The following is a 20,710-nucleotide window of genomic DNA, read 5'->3' as shown; positions in this document are numbered from 1 at the left end:
TGTACTAAATGCATGTTCTGACAATGTAATACACTGATCAGTTATTTATTTATTTACAGGATGGGTGACGGAACTCTTCAAGAAGGGCACCAAAGTAAGTGTTTTGCAGCTTATAATCAATTGCACTATATTTATTCTTCTTTTGTAGCAATAAGCATCTCCCGAAAGTGTAAATAGCAATTTCGCTTATACAGGGAGGTCAGAAATAGTCTGAAAACCTTGTAACGATGTTCTGAGGAGGTTGTATTGAGAAAGAATTTAAAAAAAAAATCGATACGTTGCGCCGTTTCCGAGTTATTTAGCAGTGAAGTTAGTCAATCAGGTTATTGCGCGCGCAGATTCAAGCAGCCTGCCGTGTTCTGGCGTAACTACAAGCGGCAGAACTAAGAGGAAAAACGCAAGACTAAAGAAGGCGGTGCAGCGACGTCAGCCAATAGCCGGCTGACAAGGACCGTGCGACGACAGGAGCGATCTCTGCAAGAAGTGAATCCGAGCGGTTCTAGGCGCTTCAGTCTGGAACCGCGCCACCCCTACGGTCGCAGGTTCGAATCTTGCCTCGGGCATGGATGTGTGTAGTGTCCTTAGGTTAGTTCGGTTTAAATAGTTCTAAGTTCTAGGGGACTGATGACCTCAGATGTTGAGTCCCATAGTGCTCAGAGCCATTTGAACCAAGAAGTGAATATAAGCGCCGTTCGTGGCAGCCTCGGCTGGACATTAGTGGACAGTATTCGCAGAGTGTTAGCATGGCCTAGCAGCGAGTGCTACGAGAACAGTTACTAGTGACCCATAAACTGTGTGATAGACTTGTGTTTGAACATTGTGTATAGCAAGGACTTGGATTTATGTTACATGTCGCCCATCGCTTGCGACACCTTTGTGCATTAAAGTTAAGTATTGTCAATCTGCTTTATAGAAATAAAACTACTAACGTTATTTGCTTGAATTGTTGTATAGCATTCCGAGAACACAGCGTCCCTTAGACACCCAAATGGCTCTGAGCACTATCTGACTTAACATCTGAGGTCATCAGTCCCCTAGAACTTACAACTACTTAAACCTAACTAACCTAAGGACATCACACACATCCATGCCCGAGGCAGGATTCGAACCTGCGACCGTAGCGGAGGCAGTGTTGCCAAATTTGTTCTTCGTTTAGTTTTCTCAAACTGAATAAATGCAGCTCTTTTTCACATAGCTCACATTACCACTTCCCAAAAAGGCACATTTGAACATATAATTACCACTTGAACAAGTGGCAACTCAAGGACCAAAGCATGTTTGCACATAACCACATGTTAGTGCATGCAAGTGCTCGAATTTGCATGCGCATCGTCTTAATTGGCTAACTTCAATGGTAAATAGCTCAGAAATGGCACAACGTAATGATTTTTTTCTTATCATTTTGTTCTCAACACAACCTTGCCTGCAACATACTTTCAGGCTGTTCATGACCACTTATCATGAGCTTTCACTTATAATGTGGAGTTATTACGAAACAAGACATGTGACTTGTTTTGCTGGCTACAGAGAAAGTATGTCAAAGTCAACATATCGAAATGATTAAGAAGTTTAAATGTAATTACGTTTTGTAAGATTTCCCATTGTAAAATGTCATTCCTGGACTCGACCATCGACTTGTCGTCTGGTCTACAGCGAACGCCAGAATCGGTTTCTGTTGCTCAGTTGCTGGGAGTGGTAGTGCGGGGGAGGGGGGGGAGCTTTGTCCAGCCTGGAAATGGTACGCTACTTCCAAGTTCGCGTCTACAAAGCAGGGTTAAGGGACAGAGTGTTTCCCATGAAGGTAGGTACAAAAAAAAGAACACAATTCATTGACTATATGGTCCATCAGTGGTTGGCAAAATCCTAGTATACCAACTGAAATGTGGAACGTGGAATGTTTTTCACCAGCGGCTATCCTTTCAAAAGTATCCAGAAACCCCTAATTAATGCTGAATTGTTCACTACGTGTTACGAGAGCGGGGACCAGCTGGTATAATAGGAGACAGGGAGTTTTATCGGTAGAGAAGCAGTAACAGCAGAATGGGTCGGTCAAGAAAGTTGAATGACTTCGAACATGGAATAGTCACTGGATATCACGTAAGTAAAACAGCCATCAGGAACATTTCAACACTTTCAAAAACGTTCAAATATGTGCGAAATCTTATGGGACTTAAGTGCTAAGGTCATCAGTCCCTAACCTTACACACTACTCAACCTAAATTATCCTAAGGATAAACACACACACCCATGCCCGAGGGAGGACTCGAACCTCCGCCGGGATCAGCCGCACAGTCCATGACTGCAGCGCCTGAGACCGCTCGGCAAATCCCGCGCGACTTCAACACTTTCCAAGTTGCCAAAGCCGACTACTGGTGATCTGATTATGAAGTGGAAATTGAAGGAACTACCACAGCTGGCCTTGACCATCAGGTACTGACAGACAGGAACCGTCGAGCATTGCGGAGCGTGGTTGTAAAAAATTCAGTGAGATCAGCGGAATGAATCACTCGTGAGTTCCAAGGTGCTACCAAGAGTTCAGCTAGCATAGTGACTATACATAGGGAGTTAAAAAGGAATGAGGTAAAAAGGTAGGGCAGTGTGTGGTCCGCAGCTCATGGTTTCGTGGCTAGCGTTGCTGCCTCTGGATCACAGGGTTCCGGGTTCGATTCCCGGCTGGGTTGGGGATTTGCTCTGCCTGGGAACTGGGTGTTGTGTTGTCCTCATCATTTCGTCCTCATCATCATCATTTGTGACAGTGGCTAGATCGGACTGTGTGAAAAAATAGGGTTGTGTAAAAATTGGGACTTGGTACAGGCGCTGATAACGCGCAGTTGAGCGCCCCACAAACCAATCATCATCTCTAATATGTATTGTCAACAGTGAAGTACAGATGACGTGGTGTTAATGTATGGAGATGTTTAAGTGGTTGGGGTGTGTTCCCCTTATTACGCTAAATGCGGAGCGATATGAACATATTTTACAGTTTGTGTACTGCGTACAGCAGAAGAACGGTTCGGAGACGATGATTTTACCAGCAAGGTAGTGCACCCTGTCAATGAGATCAGCGTAGACTATGCTTAGAGGGCAATAACATTACTGAAATATATTGCCCTGCCCAGAGTCCTGATCTGAGCCCAGTAGAACATCTCGCTTCAGACCCCAGTGGCCATCATCGCTATCTTATCTGGTTTCGGCTCTTGAGGAATAATGGACTGTCATTTCTCCATAGATGTTCAGAAACCTCGCTGAAAGTGTCCCCAGCAGTGTTCAAGCTGTCATAAGGGTGAACCGTAGATACACACTCTATTAATGTCTGCTAATAGGTCTCTGGATACTTTCGATCAAACAGTGAGTTTGTTGAAAATTGATAGAATGTGGGAGGGAACTTTTGCACCCTCTCCTCGTATGAAAGAAATGATATACCTTCGCACTACCGATTTTCGAACATTTGAAGGAACAATGACCACGGCAGGGAAAACAGAAATTTGAGCTCATACGTAGGCTTGCCGACTGTTATTATTCCGACGCATCTTTCACACAGGTGGCAGGGAAGGGGGAAAAAGACTGTGGTACCAAAATACACCCCGCCCACATTGTCAGAGGGCTTTCGAAGCATAAATGTAGGTGTAATTAAAAAAAAACAAATCATCTTCAGAAAGTTGTCAGAGAGTATTTTACTTTCAGTGACATAAATATCTCACAACTGCGCAGGCCATGGTATAGGACCTATCCTTCCAATACAGCATTCGGTTCGAACGTGACCGACCCCATGTTCTCTACCTCGTTCACTTCCTAACTTCAGTGTGGACGTCCGCAACCATCTCAATCCTGTATTTCCAGGTTGCTCTACCTCGAACTATTCAGTGCAGCATTCTCTATGTCCTGTTAAATTTTTGCACGCTCTTACGGAAACATCCTATATATTAATGCAAAACACATTGGTTAAGCCAAGAAGCATGCCTTTAACGATTTTTCGATTTAAATCCCGCTGTTGTTGAATTGTTTAAGGAGAAAGGAATGCAGGAGCGAAAATGAGAACATCCGGAATGGATTACAGGTATCGATTTTAAGAAGACTTGACTCTATACTGCCCACAGTAAGACACTGCAAGGTAAGGGGCCACTTATTTCTGATTTTGTGGCGATGAATTTAAAAAGAAAGTCGCATTGTAGAAAGGAAAAGTTATGTTGTAAACAATCCAGTTCCCTAAGCACACTGGCGTTAAGGAAAACAAGAGGTTTGAAGAATTCATTGTAGCGTTCAAAGAAGTACAAAGTAGTTTTCTAAATGTTTTGAGGACCTTGCCACAATCCTAGATCTGTTTTTGAGACGGTTGGGCACTTCAGATGAAATTCTCTCTGTGCATGAGCAGATGTAACTGATTGATCTGCAATGTAATTTACATTTTAAAGAAAAATCGTTTTAAGTAAAAACTGTCCAGGTTTCGTGATTTCAAATCACATATTCAGGTGTACATACGTCAGTAAAACATTTAAGCCCTGAAATGGAAAACAGGGACTCAGCCTTCTCGAAATAAAACGCTGTTACCCACAACAAACAAGGCGTCATAGTTAAAATTGATCGGTTAAAAAACTGGCATGTTAAAAGCGCGTTTACTTCATACCAGGAAGCTATGGACAGCAACTCTCCAACCGCCTCGCCTTACAGGATCAGTGTCCCCCCTTTCCCGTGTCAGTCACGATTGTGTGGTAACCTGTGTGCGAAAATTTATGGAATTATGTGTATCTGCCTGTAGTTCGACAGCTTGTACTATAGCGCGCCAAAAATAATTAAATAATGCTGAAAATTTGTTTTCTTTGTGACCTTTCTTTGTGACCTATGTTGTTGAGAAATATGAAATATAAAACTAAGTCGTATGCAGTGCGACTGCATTGCCATTTAAGTGCAGCGCGTTCGCAGTCTCCTCCTGTTCCGCCTCCTCACGCTCAGACAGCTGGCCGTGGCGATAAGGGAAATGTGAAGCCAGGCTGAGCGCCATGGCACTCGTGCCGGGGCACGGCTCGCGATCCGAGGTCTTGGGCGCCCCTGAGGTACAGCTACATATTCGGAAACGCTTGCCGGCTCTCCAGTGGCGACCGTAGACGTTTCCCAGCCGGATGGCGCGACACAGACCGAACCTCGTACTAACGAATAACGTGACTGGAACAAACTGCTGGCTACCCGAGTAGGGAGTGCCAGTACACAGAATTGCGAACCCGCCATTCCAAGCAATACGACCAAAACTGCATGTGATACATGGCCAAAACTACCGTCAGAGACCAACGACTATAAGTAACTGAGCTGCATCGAGTTCCACATAGCTGTGATTTGACGTGTTCTAGTACTTCACTTGCAGCTCTTGTGGTACTATACTCCGTTCGTCATTAGAATAAAGCTGATGTAAGCAAACACAAACTCGATGATGGTCAGAAGCCGTAGCACACGCACGCTGGCGTTATTACGCTCTTGGAAGTAGGTCCTCCTTGTTTATTAGATATACACTCCTGGAAATGGAAAAAAGAACACATTGACACCGGTGTGTCAGACCCACCATACTTGCTCCGAACACTGCGAGAGGGCTGTACAAGCAATGATCACACGCACGGCACAGCGGACACACCAAGAACCGCGGTGTTGGCCGTCGAATGGCGCTAGCTGCGCAGCATTTGTGCATCGCCGCCGTCAGTGTCAGCCAGTTTGCCGTGGCATACGGAGCTCCATCGCAGTCTTTAACACTGGTAACATGCCGCGACAGCGTGGACGTGAACCGTATGTGCAGTTGACGGACTTTGAGCGAGGGCGTATAGTGGGCATGCGGGAGGCCGGGTGGACGTACCGCCGAATTGCTCAACACGTGGGGCGTGAGGTCTCCACAGTACATCGATGTTGTCGCCAGTGGTCGGCGGAAGGTGCACGTGCCCGTCGACCTGGGACCGGACCGCAGCGACGCACGGATACACGCCAAGACCGTAGGATCGTACGCAGTGCCGTAGGGGACCGCACCGCCACTTCCCAGCAAATTAGGGACACTGTTGCTCCTGGAGTATCGGCGAGGACCATTCGCAACCGTCTCCATGAAGCTGGGCTACGGTCCCGCACACCGTTAGGCCGTCTTCCGCTCACGCCCCAACATCGTGCAGCCCGCCTCCAGTGGTGTCGCGACAGGCGTGAATGGAGGGACGAATGGAGACGTGTCGTCTTCAGCGATGAGAGTCGCTTCGGCCTTGGTGCCAATGATGGTCGTATGTGTGTTTGGCGCCGTGCAGGTGAGCGCCACAATCAGGACTGCATACGACCGAGGCACACAGGGCCAACACCCGGCATCATGGTGTGGGGAGCGATCTCCTACACTGGCCGTACACCTCTGGTGATCGTCGAGGGGACACTGAATAGTGCACGGTACATCCAAACCGTCATCGAACCCATCGTTCTACCATTCCTAGACCGGCAAGGAAACTTGCTGTTCCAACAGGACAATGCACGTCCGCATGTATCCCGTGCCACCCAACGTGCTCTAGAAGGTGTAAGTCAACTACCCTGGCCAGCAAGATCTCCGGATCTGTCCCCCATTGAGCATGTTTGGGACTGGCTGAAGCGTCGTCTCACGCGGTCTGCACGTCCAGCACGAACGCTGGTCCAACTGAGGCGCCAGGTGGAAATGGCATGGCAAGCCGTTCCACAGGACTACATCCAGCATCTGTACGATCGTCTCCATGGGTGAATAGCAGCCTGCATTGCTGCGAAAGGTGGATATACACTGTACTAGTGCCGACATTGTGCATGCTCTGTTGCCTGTGTCTATGTTCCTACGGTTGTGTCAGTGTGATCATGTGATGTATCTGATCCCAGGAATGTGTCAATAAAGTTTCCCCTTCTTGGGACAATGAATTCACAGTGTTCTTATTTCAATTTCCAGGAGTGTATTATTGCTAAGTTACATTAAACAAAGCTTTAGGCTATTCTAATGTATTAACAGCCATCAAAGTTTTTCTTAAACACGCTTTAGCTATGATAGTTTTTATTTCAAAAACTCGTGTACAGTCGCAGTCTCTGTACTGTTGTGCTTTGACTGTCGCGCTGTTAATGCGCTGTATGAAAACGGCTGAGGCTGCTTCCTGTGGAACAAGCATGTGGAACACGGTTAAAAATGCCGAGAAATTTACTGCAAAAAATCGGCTTTGAAGTTTTCAAGACACCGTATTTGATACAGTTGAAACACCAGCGCGCGGTGGACGTTTAGCGGAATCGGTAGCGTAGCTGATAGCTGCTTTCACTGCAGCATCTGCAGCGTTGGTTCAAATCTCGTCTCGCTCGTACTTTCTTCCGTTCTAACTACATATTGCAAGCGAAATTCCTGTTTTCGTTTCAAATATAAATTCTTAATTATCGACATTTTATGAAAGATTGTTAATCAACGTAGCTTATATTAAGAAAACATAACAATTTAATTTTTAGGGCAAAAATGAAAAACCAAATACTCTTTATATGGACTATGTCCATTGTTTTATACCACAGATGTAGTCTCACACGAACCAGAGTGATAAAGAGTAAAAACACGAAAAACAATCATTATCAGAGCATCGAGCTCACCATACAAGTGCTGGATTTTTACATTTGCGACTGTACCATTACAATATGCACACACTAAAATTAGTCTGGAGCCAAGTTAAGGTTTCGACCAGAGAAATAACGAGACTGGAAGCTGCCAGACATACTGGAACTAACCACACGCAGCTTTTTCATATTTCACGCTGATGGGATATAGAACGGCACGTCATGAAAGAAGAGGACAAAATGCAGCGCCTGGGTGGCTTCTTGGATTCTCTTGTTGATCGACTAGTTATCACCGTAGAGACGACACTTCCAGAACTGAAATCTAGTTCTCGGATTCGGATAAGGAAGGAGCTAAGAGATTACCAGGCGACTGACTAATTAATACCTTCAGTGGCTTCAGTGAAATCCCTGCAGTATGCTTTTGCATCTTACATAGCTCATTCAGAAAAATTACCTTGCGTCTAAGTTAGGAATTTTCATCACCCTTGTTCGTAATTAGAATACCATGTTAGGTGAGAACGAGAGCATTTTATGCTTTGCGTCTGGTCACCTAAAAAGCGTGAGGTAGTTCTCGAGTTTTGCCGAATATCATTTCATTCTCTTTAAAAATAAAAAGACATTCGAAGCTGTATTGTTTGTTTGCGCGTCTCTTTTTATGTCTGAAGTGCAACTGCTCACATCATTGTAAGTTGGTTGGGAGCAGCTGGCTAGCCAGTACTGTCCAAGTTTAATGCGTCGGTAAAGCCGTTGTCCCGCATTATCGCTCCGTCTATGTGCGTGTGCATATGCGGATGACTTAGTTGTGATGGCAGATTCTATTGAAAGTTTGCAAAGTAATATTTCAGAGCTAGATCAGAAATGTAAGGACTATGGTATGAAGATTAGCATCTCCAAAACAAAAGTAATGTCAGCGAGAAAGAGATATAAACGGACTGAGTGCCAAATAGGAGGAACAAAGTTAGAACAAGTGGACGGTTTCAAGTACTTAGGATGCATATTCTCACAGGATGGCAACATAGTGAAAGAACTGGAAGCGAGGTGTAGCAAAGCTAATGCAGTGAGCGCTCAGCTACGATCTACTCTCTTCTGCAAGAAGGAAGTCAGCACCGAGACTAAGTTATCTGTGCACCGTTCAATCTTTCGACCAACTTTGTTGTATGGGAGCGAAAGCTGGGTGGATTCAGGTTACCTTATCAATTAGGTTGAGGTTACGGATATGAAAGTAGTTAGGATGATTGCAGGTACTAGTAGATGGGAACAATGGCAGGAGGGTGTCCACAATGAGGAAATCAAAGAAAAACTGGGAATTAACTCTATAGATGCAGCATCAGGATGAACAGGCTTAGATGGTGGGGTCATGTTACACGCATGGGAGAAGCAAGGTTACCCAAGAGACTCATGGGTTCAGCAGTAGAGGGTAGGAGGTGTCGGGGTAGACCAAGGAGAAGGTACCTTGATTCGGTTAAGAATGATTTTGAAGTAATGGGCTTAACATCCGAAGAGGCACTAATGTTAGCACTGAATAGGGAATCATGGAGGAATTTTATAAGGGGGACTATGCTCCAGACTGAACGCTGAAAGGCATAATCAGTCTTAAAAGATGAATATGATGATGATGCTGTGTGCGTGTACGACGGCATAAAACGTATCCCTGTGATCGTACTTGACTGTACTGGACACAGCTTAGCTTCCGCTCGTCGTGAAACGAAATCCAATGAGATTCAATCAAACGCGAAAGAATATATTGCGTAATGTTTACATCAGTTTTATTCTTATAATAAACAGAGTTCAGAAACTTTTTTTCATCAATGAACAATCTGAAGATGGGAATAAAAGTACCAATGATGGCTTGGAAGGAAATATCAGTGACAGGGAAATCCGCAACCAAAATCTGAAGAACCGAAAAGATAAATCAGGAAACGATGCGATCATGAAATTCAGTCTTCAGAGAAGAAATTACAGCTGATGAGGAAAGTAGTGGCGTAAAGGATACCGAAGAAGACAACAGATACATTGCCCACACTGGAGATGCCTGAAAGATTACCCCTAAGCCGCTTACATGGACGTAACAATGCTTCAGTAGATAGTTATGCTGCTGACAAGGGAACCTCCCCATCGCACCCCCCTCAGATTTAGTTATAAGTTGGCACAGTGGTTAGACCTTAAAAACCTGAACACTGATCAATCGAGAAAACAGGAAGAAGTTGTGTGGAACTATGAAAAAAAATAAACAAAATGTACAAACTGAGTAGACCATGCTAAAGATAGGCAACATCAAGCGCCGTGGTCCCGTGGTTAGCGTGAGCAGCTGCGAAACAAGAGGTCCGTGGTTCAAGTGTTCCCTCGAGTAAAACGTTTAATTTTTTATTTTCAGTTTATGTGACACACTCTTAAGTTTTCATCTCTTTTTTGGGAATGATTATCACATCCAATAGAAAACCTAAATCGGGCAAGGTAGAAGAATCTTTTTACCCATTCGCCAAGTGTACAAGTTAGGTGGGTCGACAACATATTCCTGTCATGTGACGCACATGCCGTCACCAGTGTCATATACAATATATCAGACGTGTTTTCCTGTGGAGGAATCGTTTGACCTATGACCCTGCGATCAAATGTTTTCTGTTCCCATTGGAGAGGCACGTCCTTTCGCCTACTAATCGCACGGTTTTGCGATGCGGTCGCAAAACACAGACACTAAACTTATTACACTGAACAGAGACGTCAATGAACGAACGGACAAATCATAACTGCGAAAATAAAGAAGGTAAACTTTTCATTCGAGGGAAGACTTGAACCAAGGACCTCTCGTTCCGCAGCTGCTCTCGCTAACCACGGGACCACAGCGCTCCTAACCTCAGATTAGCCTTGATGTTGCCTATCTTGCGCATGGACTACTCACTTTGTATATTTTGCTTATTTTTTCATAGTTCCACACAACTTCTTCCTGTTTTCTCGATTGATCTGTGTTCAGTTCTTCAAGGCCTATCCACTGTGCCAACTTATAACTAAATCTGAGGGGGGTACGATGGGGAGGTTCCCTTGTGAGATGGAGGTAGCAATGCTTCAAGAGCGACGAGGATAATCGAAATCCCTTCGAGGGTCACGAGAAAGACAGGCCGTGCACGTACGTCACAGCTCGTGACCTATGAGCCTTACGAGTGCCAGCAGCCGTCTCCGGCAGGAAGCGAGTAACTATTATAGACGAGTTTAATAATTCTTGACAGCTAGTTTAAATGCATGTAAGCTGCTGATATCACACGAGAAATTTAAGACCCTTAGTGCGTACCTTTTCAGGTACGTATTGATTTCCCGTTGGCCCTGCACGTAGACGAGCGTTCGCGATGTGTGGCGGAGAAACTGACTACCGTGATGTCACAAGTTCGTTGCAAGGGTAGTATTTCTCGTGGGCCCCAAATCGCTTGGTACGACGACATTCTTAATACTGTCAATGACTGTCGAATTTTATTCGACGAGGAAATGGCATATACAGCAAAAACGACACTGAAAAGTGGTTCAAATGACTCTGAACATCGCTTCCCACGCCCGGGTTTCCGGGTACGATTCCCGGCGGGGTCAGGGATTTTCTCTGCCTCGTGATGGCTGGGTGTTGTGTGATGTCCTTAGATTAGATAGGTTTAAGTAGTTCTAAGTTCTAGGGGACTGATGACCTAAGATGTTAAGTCCCATAGTGCTCAGAGCCATTTGAACCATTTTTGACTCTGAGCACTATGGGACTTAACATCTGAGGTCATCAGTCCCCTAGAACTTAGAACTACTTAAACCTAACTAACCTAAGGACATCACACACATCCACGCCCGAGGCAGGATTCGCACCTGCGACCGTCCCAGTCGCGCGGTTCCAGACGGAAGCGCATAGAACCGCTCGGTCACTCCGGCTGGCTTACTGAAAAGTGGCAGAGGAGTCATGGCACTACTTAGCGATCTGCATTTGGTCAACATATTGCTCCGGCAGGTACCAATGGTAAACGTGGCCATAGGGAATTGTTTAACGAGGGAGTTGTGAACCTTTTAACAGATGTCAGATCCAACATAATTGTAGGTGGATGTATTAACTGAATACTGACAAAGGAGATCAGTGACCAAACTTTAATCTTTCCCAAAAGTTACTAGTTTTAACGGATGGTTTAGAGTTCAAGGATACTTGGCTTCACTTGTGCCTAAATGCTCGAGGTTACTTGTATGTGAATGGTGTATCTGTCAGTAGACTGGATGCACTATACCTGTACATCAGCAAAGACTTCACACAAAGCGGCGTGGTTTGCCAGTTTTTGCTTCTTAATTTTTCCGACCACTGTGTATACCACTTAACGGTTCAACACATTCCGCAGAGAACATACTAAGGACGCAGGTACGGCAACTAAATGTATCCGTGGTATCAACGTTCGATACCACACTTGTTAGGGGTTGCAGATATCGACCGCGGTCTGTAATAGATATCGCTGGACTCGCGAGTCGCGACTAGCGCCGCTCCACGGGTTCTGACAATTATCTAACGAGCTCTAGTCCACTCTTGCTCGGGACGTCAACTAGGAATGTGGCATAGCCTTCAGCTGATAGGAAGCAACCTCTAACAAGGCGCTTAGTCAAGTATGGCATAAGTAATGCCTCTCTAGATATGTTTGTAATTATATGTATGCAGCATGTGAAGAAGCCTCTAACATAAGTTAATACAATATATATTACATATGAAGTCTTCGCGGGTTTTCAGCCGAGTAGCGTCGTCGTCTCGTAGCAACGTTTCGATAGAATGCGTCTCCATCATCTTCAGGCGAAGTGTCGGGATATCGTCGGTCACAAAGGCTTCATATATGAAATTCGCCGAGAAAGCCTCCACTCACATATGCTATATATATATTATTTTTTACCAACGACTTCTAACTATTTCAGTCGTTGTAGATACAGACTATACAGTCAGCTCCTTACGGACTTCACTGCGAAACCTCAATATATGTTTCCATTTAGCAATGGCTACCTGTCATCATAACAACTGACGACGGGAATAATAACAGTATCACTGCTAGATGATGATGAACTGAAGCAATAGATCCGTGAAACGCCTTCAGACGCTCTCGAGGTATCTTGAGCGCGTAATATGGTGTACCCTGTATGCCAAACACCAAATACGAAATTCCATTATGCAATAAACTCGCAACAAAGCTTGCTGGAGACGGAACACCCTGGAATCTCGTACTTTACCTGGCTGAGCGAGTTGTATAAGAAACCGGCAAAGCTCACAGACAACTTCCTCACTGTGAAACGTTTCAGAGCCAAGATGACACTGCTGATTCGGGAGTTTATAGACTGAAAGCGAGTATGTGCACACAACAGTAATGATATCGAGCACGAACGCGCATCGACATACCATACTCTTAGAGAAAGTAATGAGGCACACAGAAGATCGTCAAAACACACTCAGAGACGCACATTGTAAAGATTTTACTGAACAACGGAATATAAAGAAATACGTCGTCCAGTACTACACCCACCTCTACTCCGAACCGACCATAGATGAGACAGCTAAAGATGACTTCGTGCACAATATCCCAACTACAATAAATCAGGTTGACAATTCCGGACTTTTAGAGATTATTATATGAAGCTGCGATCATCGAGTCTCCAAGCAAGAAATCTGCATGTCCAGATGGCCTGTCGATTGAATTTTTGTAAAATTTTGGGATGTGATTATTCACAAGCTTATGCTTATCCATTAAAGATATTTTAGAACCGTGACAGTAAACTGAATGTAAACCAGCTTTTCACATATGTGTTGGGCAGTGTCTCTAGTATGACCGTCGATAGCGTCACGTCGCTGTTTTCAGTTCTCAGCCTACAGTGAGCACGTTAGGACGTCTAGAGCAACAGTCTCCCACCAAGTACGAGGGCTCCTGAGAGATTTCGCCTGATTTCATGCAGCCCACATAACATAACTGTAATGTGTTTCCTTCTTCATGAGAATTCACGGTCACACTCTGCAGGGGCAATGAAGATGCTCCTGCAGCGTTTTCGTCGGGGAGTGTTTGGTCACCTGCAGTACAGCCCGTAATTGGCTCCCCCTGGGTTTCATCTCTGCTCAAATGAACCGCTAGCTATGAAAACAACATTTTTGCACAGACAACGAGCTGCAGACCGGCATAGAGAATTGGCGGAAACCACAGGCGGCTGCCTTCTATGATGAGGGTATTGGAGAGTTGGTATAACGCTACGACAAATGTCTAAGTCGGAGCGGCGATTGTGTAGAGAAGTAGCTGGAAGGTGTACAAATTGGTGCAAATAAGATATTTTTGATTTTCACAATTCTTCCCATTTACCGACCGATGGGACCCTACTTTCCAAATATCTCTCGTATAATATACAATTACGAATAAAAATATAAACATAGAAGAAAACATAAAATACGCTAATGAAGATAATTTTTATTTAAAGAAGCATCCTAAATATCAGCAGAATGTACTCAGAAATTTAACTGTTGTTTTAAATCCAGATAGATATTAACCTTCACGATTTTTCTCAGTTAAAACAGCCTAAATCATCGCTTTTTCCTAAATACGTATGAACATTATTACATTTCGCCTTCATGAGTAACTTAGATTTTTCATTTTAACTCAGAAGAACAAAATTATTCTTTGATTCCAAGAACTGGTGTATATACGGTTTCCCCGAAGAGAAAGAAAAGTTGCTTGAGTTAGCCAGCTAAAGAACTAACACCAGGAACGTGCACGCCATTGAAGTTGATTTCATCGACATTGAAGCCCAGCAGAAATGGTGAGAATGGAGGGCGAAACGTGGGCTGCAAGAGGAGGTTCGAGGCCCAAAGTAAAGAAAATGTAGCTCAGTGACATAATCGACGTTCTAGTAGGCAACTGCCTGGATACAACGTTAGGCTCGTGTCTGGCTTAGTGCCAAGTTTTTGCGTTATTCCGTTAATTTGGTTAATTCGTAGAAATAAATTAATTAATAGAAAGGACAGTTCACGGTTTCAATAGGATATTTTCGATCCTCAGAATGGAACAGCATATGGTTCTTTACCACTCAATATCCCGTACAAAGACCTCCAACTTTAATGACTGTCTGCAGTCTGCGATGAATGGAGTACATGAGGTGGGCAATAAATCTCTCATTTTCTGCAACCTCCTACCATGCAGCTAGCGTGACGTTCCAAGCGTAATTATGGGTTCCCAGCGCGGAATCATGCCAGTTTTGTCGCATGATCTGTTTCATTTTTGCCCGTACGTTTTCAATAAGGTTTAGGTCTGGTGCAGAAGAAGGCCAATAGAAAATATAAATCTCATCCTTTTCTGAAAACCATGCCTGCACCATTTCTGACATATGTATAGGAGACTGGCCCTGGTGGAAACAGATTACTTATTCAGGATATACACTCATTCACATAAATTAAGGATTATTACAGAATGTGGTGCCACACAATGTGGCACTACACAAAACTGGTGCTAACAGCATAGGCGCATAGGGAACACACACGACACAGATCTGTAAGTCCACAGTATTGGTGATAAGCTGAGAAAACCGTCCCGAAACACATGTGCTACAAAACGCCACTGCTTCCTGCCCGTGTTCAACTGGCTCTGAGCACTATGGGACTTAACATCTATGGTCATCAGTCCCCTAGAACTTAGAACTACTTAAACCTAAATAACCTAAGGACATCACACAACACCCAGCCATCACGAGGCAGAGAAAATCCCTGACCACGCCGGGAATCGAACGCGGGAACCCGGGCGTGGGAAGCGCGAACGCTACCGCACGACCACGAGATGAGGTCCCTGCCCATGTACCCCGACATCAAAATTCTGATATGATCACCATGCACACGTACACAGGCCGCACAATGGGTTGGCATACTCTGGATCAGGTTTTCGAGCAGCTGCTTGGGTATAGCCTCCCATTCTTGCACCAGTGCCTCTCAGAGCTCCTGAAGTGTCGTAGGGGTTTGAAGACGTGCAGCGATACGTCGACCGAGAGCATCCCAGACGTGCTCGGTGGGGTTTAGGTCTAGAGAACAGGCAGGCCACTCCATTCGACTGATATCTTCTGTTTCAAGTTACCTAAAGACATCACACACATCCATGTCCGAGGCAGGATTCGGAACTGCGACCGTAGCGGTCACGCGGTATCAGACTGAAGCGACTAGAACCGCACGGCCACACCGGCCGGCTACTCCGCGACTCTTTCATGCTTACTAAATGAACCTGTAACGAGACGCACTGGTCCTCTTGGGATCTCCTATATTTCTGCTATCAATCCTATTTGGTACATACACCATACTGACGAACAATATTCAAGTAATGGTCGAGCTATGGTTTTTTAAGCTACTTCCTTTGTTCGAGGACTACTTTTCCTGAAGATTCTTCCAGTGAGTATCAGTCTGGCCTCTGCCTTTCCTGCGATTAGTTTTGGAGGGCGGGGATGGGGGGAGGGGAGAACAAACCGGAGCATCTGCCACGGGCGGCAATTTCAGGGGGAGCCAAATTCACATTCTTGAAGAAAAAAAACCTTGTTTCACAAAGCGCCTAGCATCCTGCGCCCATTGATCTATCGATTATTCATATTATTTTGAAATGCATCTCTGATGATTTTTGAACATTTCTGAACACATTCTAAGTTAATTCCTGAACGAATCATAAGATGGTTTTTGAATGTGTGCATAATACACGTGTTGCCTCTGCCAGGGGAATCTACGTCGCATCTACAAATAAAAAGTTTCCGGAGACAAAAGGGGCTATATGAGCTGAGCCGAATAAACTCGAACAGGTGAATACAATCGCTGTTTGTTTATGTGGTTGACTGGATGTACGACTGATAAGCGTTGATATAATTATTAGCGAAATCCGTAGATTTAGACTACCAGAGTGGAAATAACAACTAACAGGAATAACAGGTTAGAAAGTTTACATACACTCCTGGAAATGGAAAAAAGAACATATTGACACAGGTGTGTCGGACCCACCATACTTGCTCCGGACACTGCGAGAGGGCTGTACAAGCAATGATCACACGCACGGCACAGCGGACACACCAGGAACCGCGGTGTTGGCCGTCGAATAGCGTTAGCTGCGCAGCATTTGTGCACCGCCGCCGTCAGTGTCAGCCAGTTTGCCGTGGAATACGGAGCTCCATCGCAGTCTTTAACACTGGTAGCATGCCGCGACAGCGTGGACGTGAACCGTATGTGCAGTTGACGGACTTTGAGCGATGGCGTATAGTGGGCATGCGGGAGGCCGGGTGGACGAACCGCCGAATTGCTCAACACGTGGGGCGTGAGGTCTCCACAGTACATCGATGTTGTCGCCAGTGGGGTATCGGCGAGGACCATTCGCAACCGTCTCCATGAATATGGGCTACGGTCCCGCACACCGTTAGGCCGTCTTCCGCTCACGCCCCAACATCGTGCAGCCCGCCTCCAGTGGTGTCGCGACAGGCGTGAATGGAGGGACGAATGGAGACGTGTCGTCTTCAGCGATGAGAGTCGCTTCTGCCTTGGTGCCAATGATGGTCGTATGCGTGTTTGGCGCCGTGCAGGTGAGCGCCACAATCAGGACTGCATACGACCGAGGCACATAGGGCCAACACCCGGCATCATGGTGTGGGGAGCGATCTCCTACACTGGCCGTACACCTCTGGTGATCGTCGAGGGGACACTGAATAGTGCACGGTACATCCAAACCGTCATCGAACCCATCGTTCTACCATTCCTAGACCGGCAAGGGAACTTGCTGTTCCAACAGGACAATGCACGTCCGCATGTATCCCGTGCCACCCAACGTGCTCTAGAAGGTGTAAGTCAACTACCCTGGCCAGCAAGATCTCCGGATCTGTCCCCCATTGAGCATGTTTGGGACTGGATGAAGCGTCGTCTCACGCGGTCTGCACGTCCAGCACGAACGCTGGTCCAACTGAGGCGCCAGGTGGAAATGGCATGGCAAGCCGTTCCACAGGACTACATCCAGCATCTCTGCGATCGTCTCCATGGGAGAATAGCAGTCTGCATTGCTGCGAAAGGTGGATATACACTGTACTAGTGCCGACATCGTGCATGCTCTGTTGCCTGTGTCTATGTGCCTGTAGTTCTGTCAGTGTGATCATGTGATGTATCTGACCCCAGGAATGTGTCAATAAAGTTTCCCCTTCCTGGGACAATGAATTCACGGTGTTCTTATTTCAATTTCCAGGGGTGTATTATCTTCTGAGTTACCAAAGAACATGAAATTTTGACAGAAAATTTTTGCCTGAATGCTACACTACTAAGGGCCAGTTGTACAGTCCCTGGTTGGTAGTCGCTTAAGTTTTGTTTTCGAAATGGTGCGGAAAACGCGTTGTACCAACACGTAATAACGCCTAACTGGAGAATAAACGCGGGATAACTAAACCGGTGATTCTTTCAGGGTTAGTGAAGTTAACCGGAGAAAAAGTTTTTACAATGCTGAGAATAGTTACAGAATTAGTAATGACAAAAATTTGGCGATTCCAAATTTAGATAAAAATTTCGTACCACTACTTTTCAAAATGTTCGAATGTGTGTTAGGTCCTATGGGATTTAACTGCTAAGGTCATCAGTCCCTAAGCTTACACACTACTTAACCTAAATCATCCTAACAACAAACACACACACCGATGCCCGAGGGGGGACTCGAACCTCCGCCGGGACCAGCCTCACAGTGCAGCGCCCTAGACCGCTCGGCTAATCCCACTCGGCACACTACTTTTCGATCTTATGCTTCAGAAACGGGGGTGTATCTATGAAATGTTAAACTATTTCCTAACATAACTTGTTTTCCTTGTAGTAGGCCTAATAGGCATTTGATATTGGTACGTCGTGAATTATGTTCTGTTGTGTTATTTATGAAAATGAAATAGATAAAAATTACCATTTCTACCAAAACAGTCTCGCTTGTTTGCGTGTGTTCCAACTGCTGCAAGATTAGAAAGACATGTTTCGTTTTATGAAGCAGACAATGACAAAACAGACGTAATCAGATCGAGAAACCACACCAGTCTTCGGTACTGTTCGTGTTAACAGGTTTTTCAGCATTACACAACGACTTTTTGATTCTTTATGTAGCAAAACGTTTGTCCACCTTTAATGAGGTATCAGGTTCTTTCTCAGGAAGGAAAGCACACAGTGCAAAGCTGTAGCACGATCAGAGAGAAAATAATGCTGGGACCTAATGACTGAAGAAACGTGTACTGTATTGCTTGCCTCTTGTCTTTATTGGTTTAATGTTTCTTGTATTTAATTTATGTCACATAAAAGAGAAAGTTATTGGCTGATAGGCAATAAAGAGTGCAGATTTTCTGAAGAGTTCTTATTCTCTCGGTTACAAATAATACCACCCAGGAGGTCCATTAATTGTCAGTTCTTTTTAAGGAGGTTCGGATGTCAAACCGGTCGACTGGGAGCAGGAGAGGCACCACAGTACATTCTAATTTCCACTATTCTGAATATAGGTTTGATGGCTTCCATTACAAAATATACACGTTTGAATTTCACAGAGCGATATACGGTGACGTGCGATAGAAGAATGCTGTGTGAAGAGGAATGGCACCGCACTTTGTTCTACTTTTTGATGTCGTATCTCAAACGCTCGAGTGGTACGTGAGGGGAGGGAGGGGGACAGCAGCGCCGCTATCAAGTTTTTGCCCCAGTTCTGAAATGTTGTAGATCCGGGACTGCGCACTCTCATATATATTCTATGAAAGTAACTGCTTCCAACGATTGTTCTGAAATCGTGTAATCATACCCTAATGGGTCTTTCTGTCTAAGTATACGCAATACCTCACATTTGTTTGTGTTGAGAGTCAACTGCCACTCCCTGCGCCAAGGGTATACCCTCTGCCGGTCTTCCTGCATTTCGGCATAATTTTGTAGCGTCGCAACATCCGCGAAAAGCCTCATGGAACTTCCGGCGTTATTTACTTGGCCATTTACCCATATACTGTGAAAAGTAATGGACCTCTAACACTCCGTAGAGGTGCGCCCGAAGTGACTTTTACGACTGCTGTTCTTTGTTTCATAGAAACTCTTCAGCCCAATCACGCAGTTGGTCTGATATTCGGTACGCTCATAATTTGTTCATTAGGCGTCAGTGCGAAACTGTACCGAACGCTTTGTGGAAGTCAAGGAACACGGCCTCTACCTAGGCGCCGGTAAATTCTGCCTGCTGGGTCTCGCGGACGAACCGAACGAGATGGGTTTCACACGAGCGATGTTTACCATTGCTGATTTCTACAAAGGAGAAATTCGGTCTCCAGAAATATCGTGATACGCGAGCATAAAACATGTTCCAAAATTCGACAGCACACCGACGTCAGATATATAGGCGAAAAAAAAATCACATGGATTCGAACGTGAGATAGTTTAAATGTAAAGCCTCCCAATTGTTTTTTCAGCTACAGTGACCATTTACGAACATTTGTTAACGTGCATTATATCTTTAGATAATACCTGCATATTCTGTTTGCAGAAAAGTTTTTATGCCTTCTTGGAACAGATCTGAAATACTGGCAAGATCTGTTCCCTGTAATATTTGACGTAATATTTTCTCGTCTGCGTGTTACCAAGGTAAAGAGAAAAATGTGGCATGCTGAATTTTGTTCACGTCAGTACTGTACCGGGCCTGAACTCTGGCAGCGATTTCCACCGGTCATTTTTTGCGCTGTCAAGAGTACAACATTTCTGAAATACCTTACAAACAGCTAGCAACTATATATCTTTCCATAAGATTCGATTGTACAAATCTCTTCAGAAATAAAGTTATAGCGATGACTGCAAGCCTTGAACGACAAGAGAAACGCTACGTAATTCGAGATTGCGATATTGAAAGAAAGTCATCTAACAAGATACTGTTTCATTTCCGTCATGACAGAGTGAGAAGACGTTCCTTTTTAACAGAATCAGAGTAGTGATACCTAGCACCGACGAAGTGGAACCGGAGGTAGGGTCTCTCTCTCGCCAGGAACATTATTAATCTCGGCTAAAAGCCGACGCGGCCAACGCCCTGTGTATGCGAGGGATGTTCGCCATTACCTAATGGTGTCAGGTGTGACGTCTCTACGCAGCGGGAAAATTGTTGCCGTGCAAGATATGACTGTGCATGAAACGGTGAAATGTAGATTTGCT

General features: G+C 45.0%; 1 protein-coding gene across 1 annotated transcript in view; it reads left to right on the top strand.

Annotated features, from left to right (window-relative positions):
- Positions 1 to 20,710, top strand: part of LOC126297875 (uncharacterized) — a 314,410-nt gene that overhangs the window by 228,817 nt on the left and 64,883 nt on the right. The window contains exon 2 of the mRNA XM_049989166.1: positions 60 to 94. Coding sequence (XP_049845123.1) covers positions 61 to 94 — 34 coding nt within the window. The 5' untranslated portion in view covers position 60. The remainder of the gene's footprint in view (positions 1 to 59; positions 95 to 20,710) is intronic.

This window comes from Schistocerca gregaria, chromosome X, assembly GCF_023897955.1.
Source record: "Schistocerca gregaria isolate iqSchGreg1 chromosome X, iqSchGreg1.2, whole genome shotgun sequence".
NCBI lineage: Eukaryota > Metazoa > Arthropoda > Insecta > Orthoptera > Acrididae > Schistocerca > Schistocerca gregaria.
The sequence above is the reverse complement of the archived record's forward strand: the minus strand, read 5'-3'. Positions and strand labels throughout refer to the sequence as shown.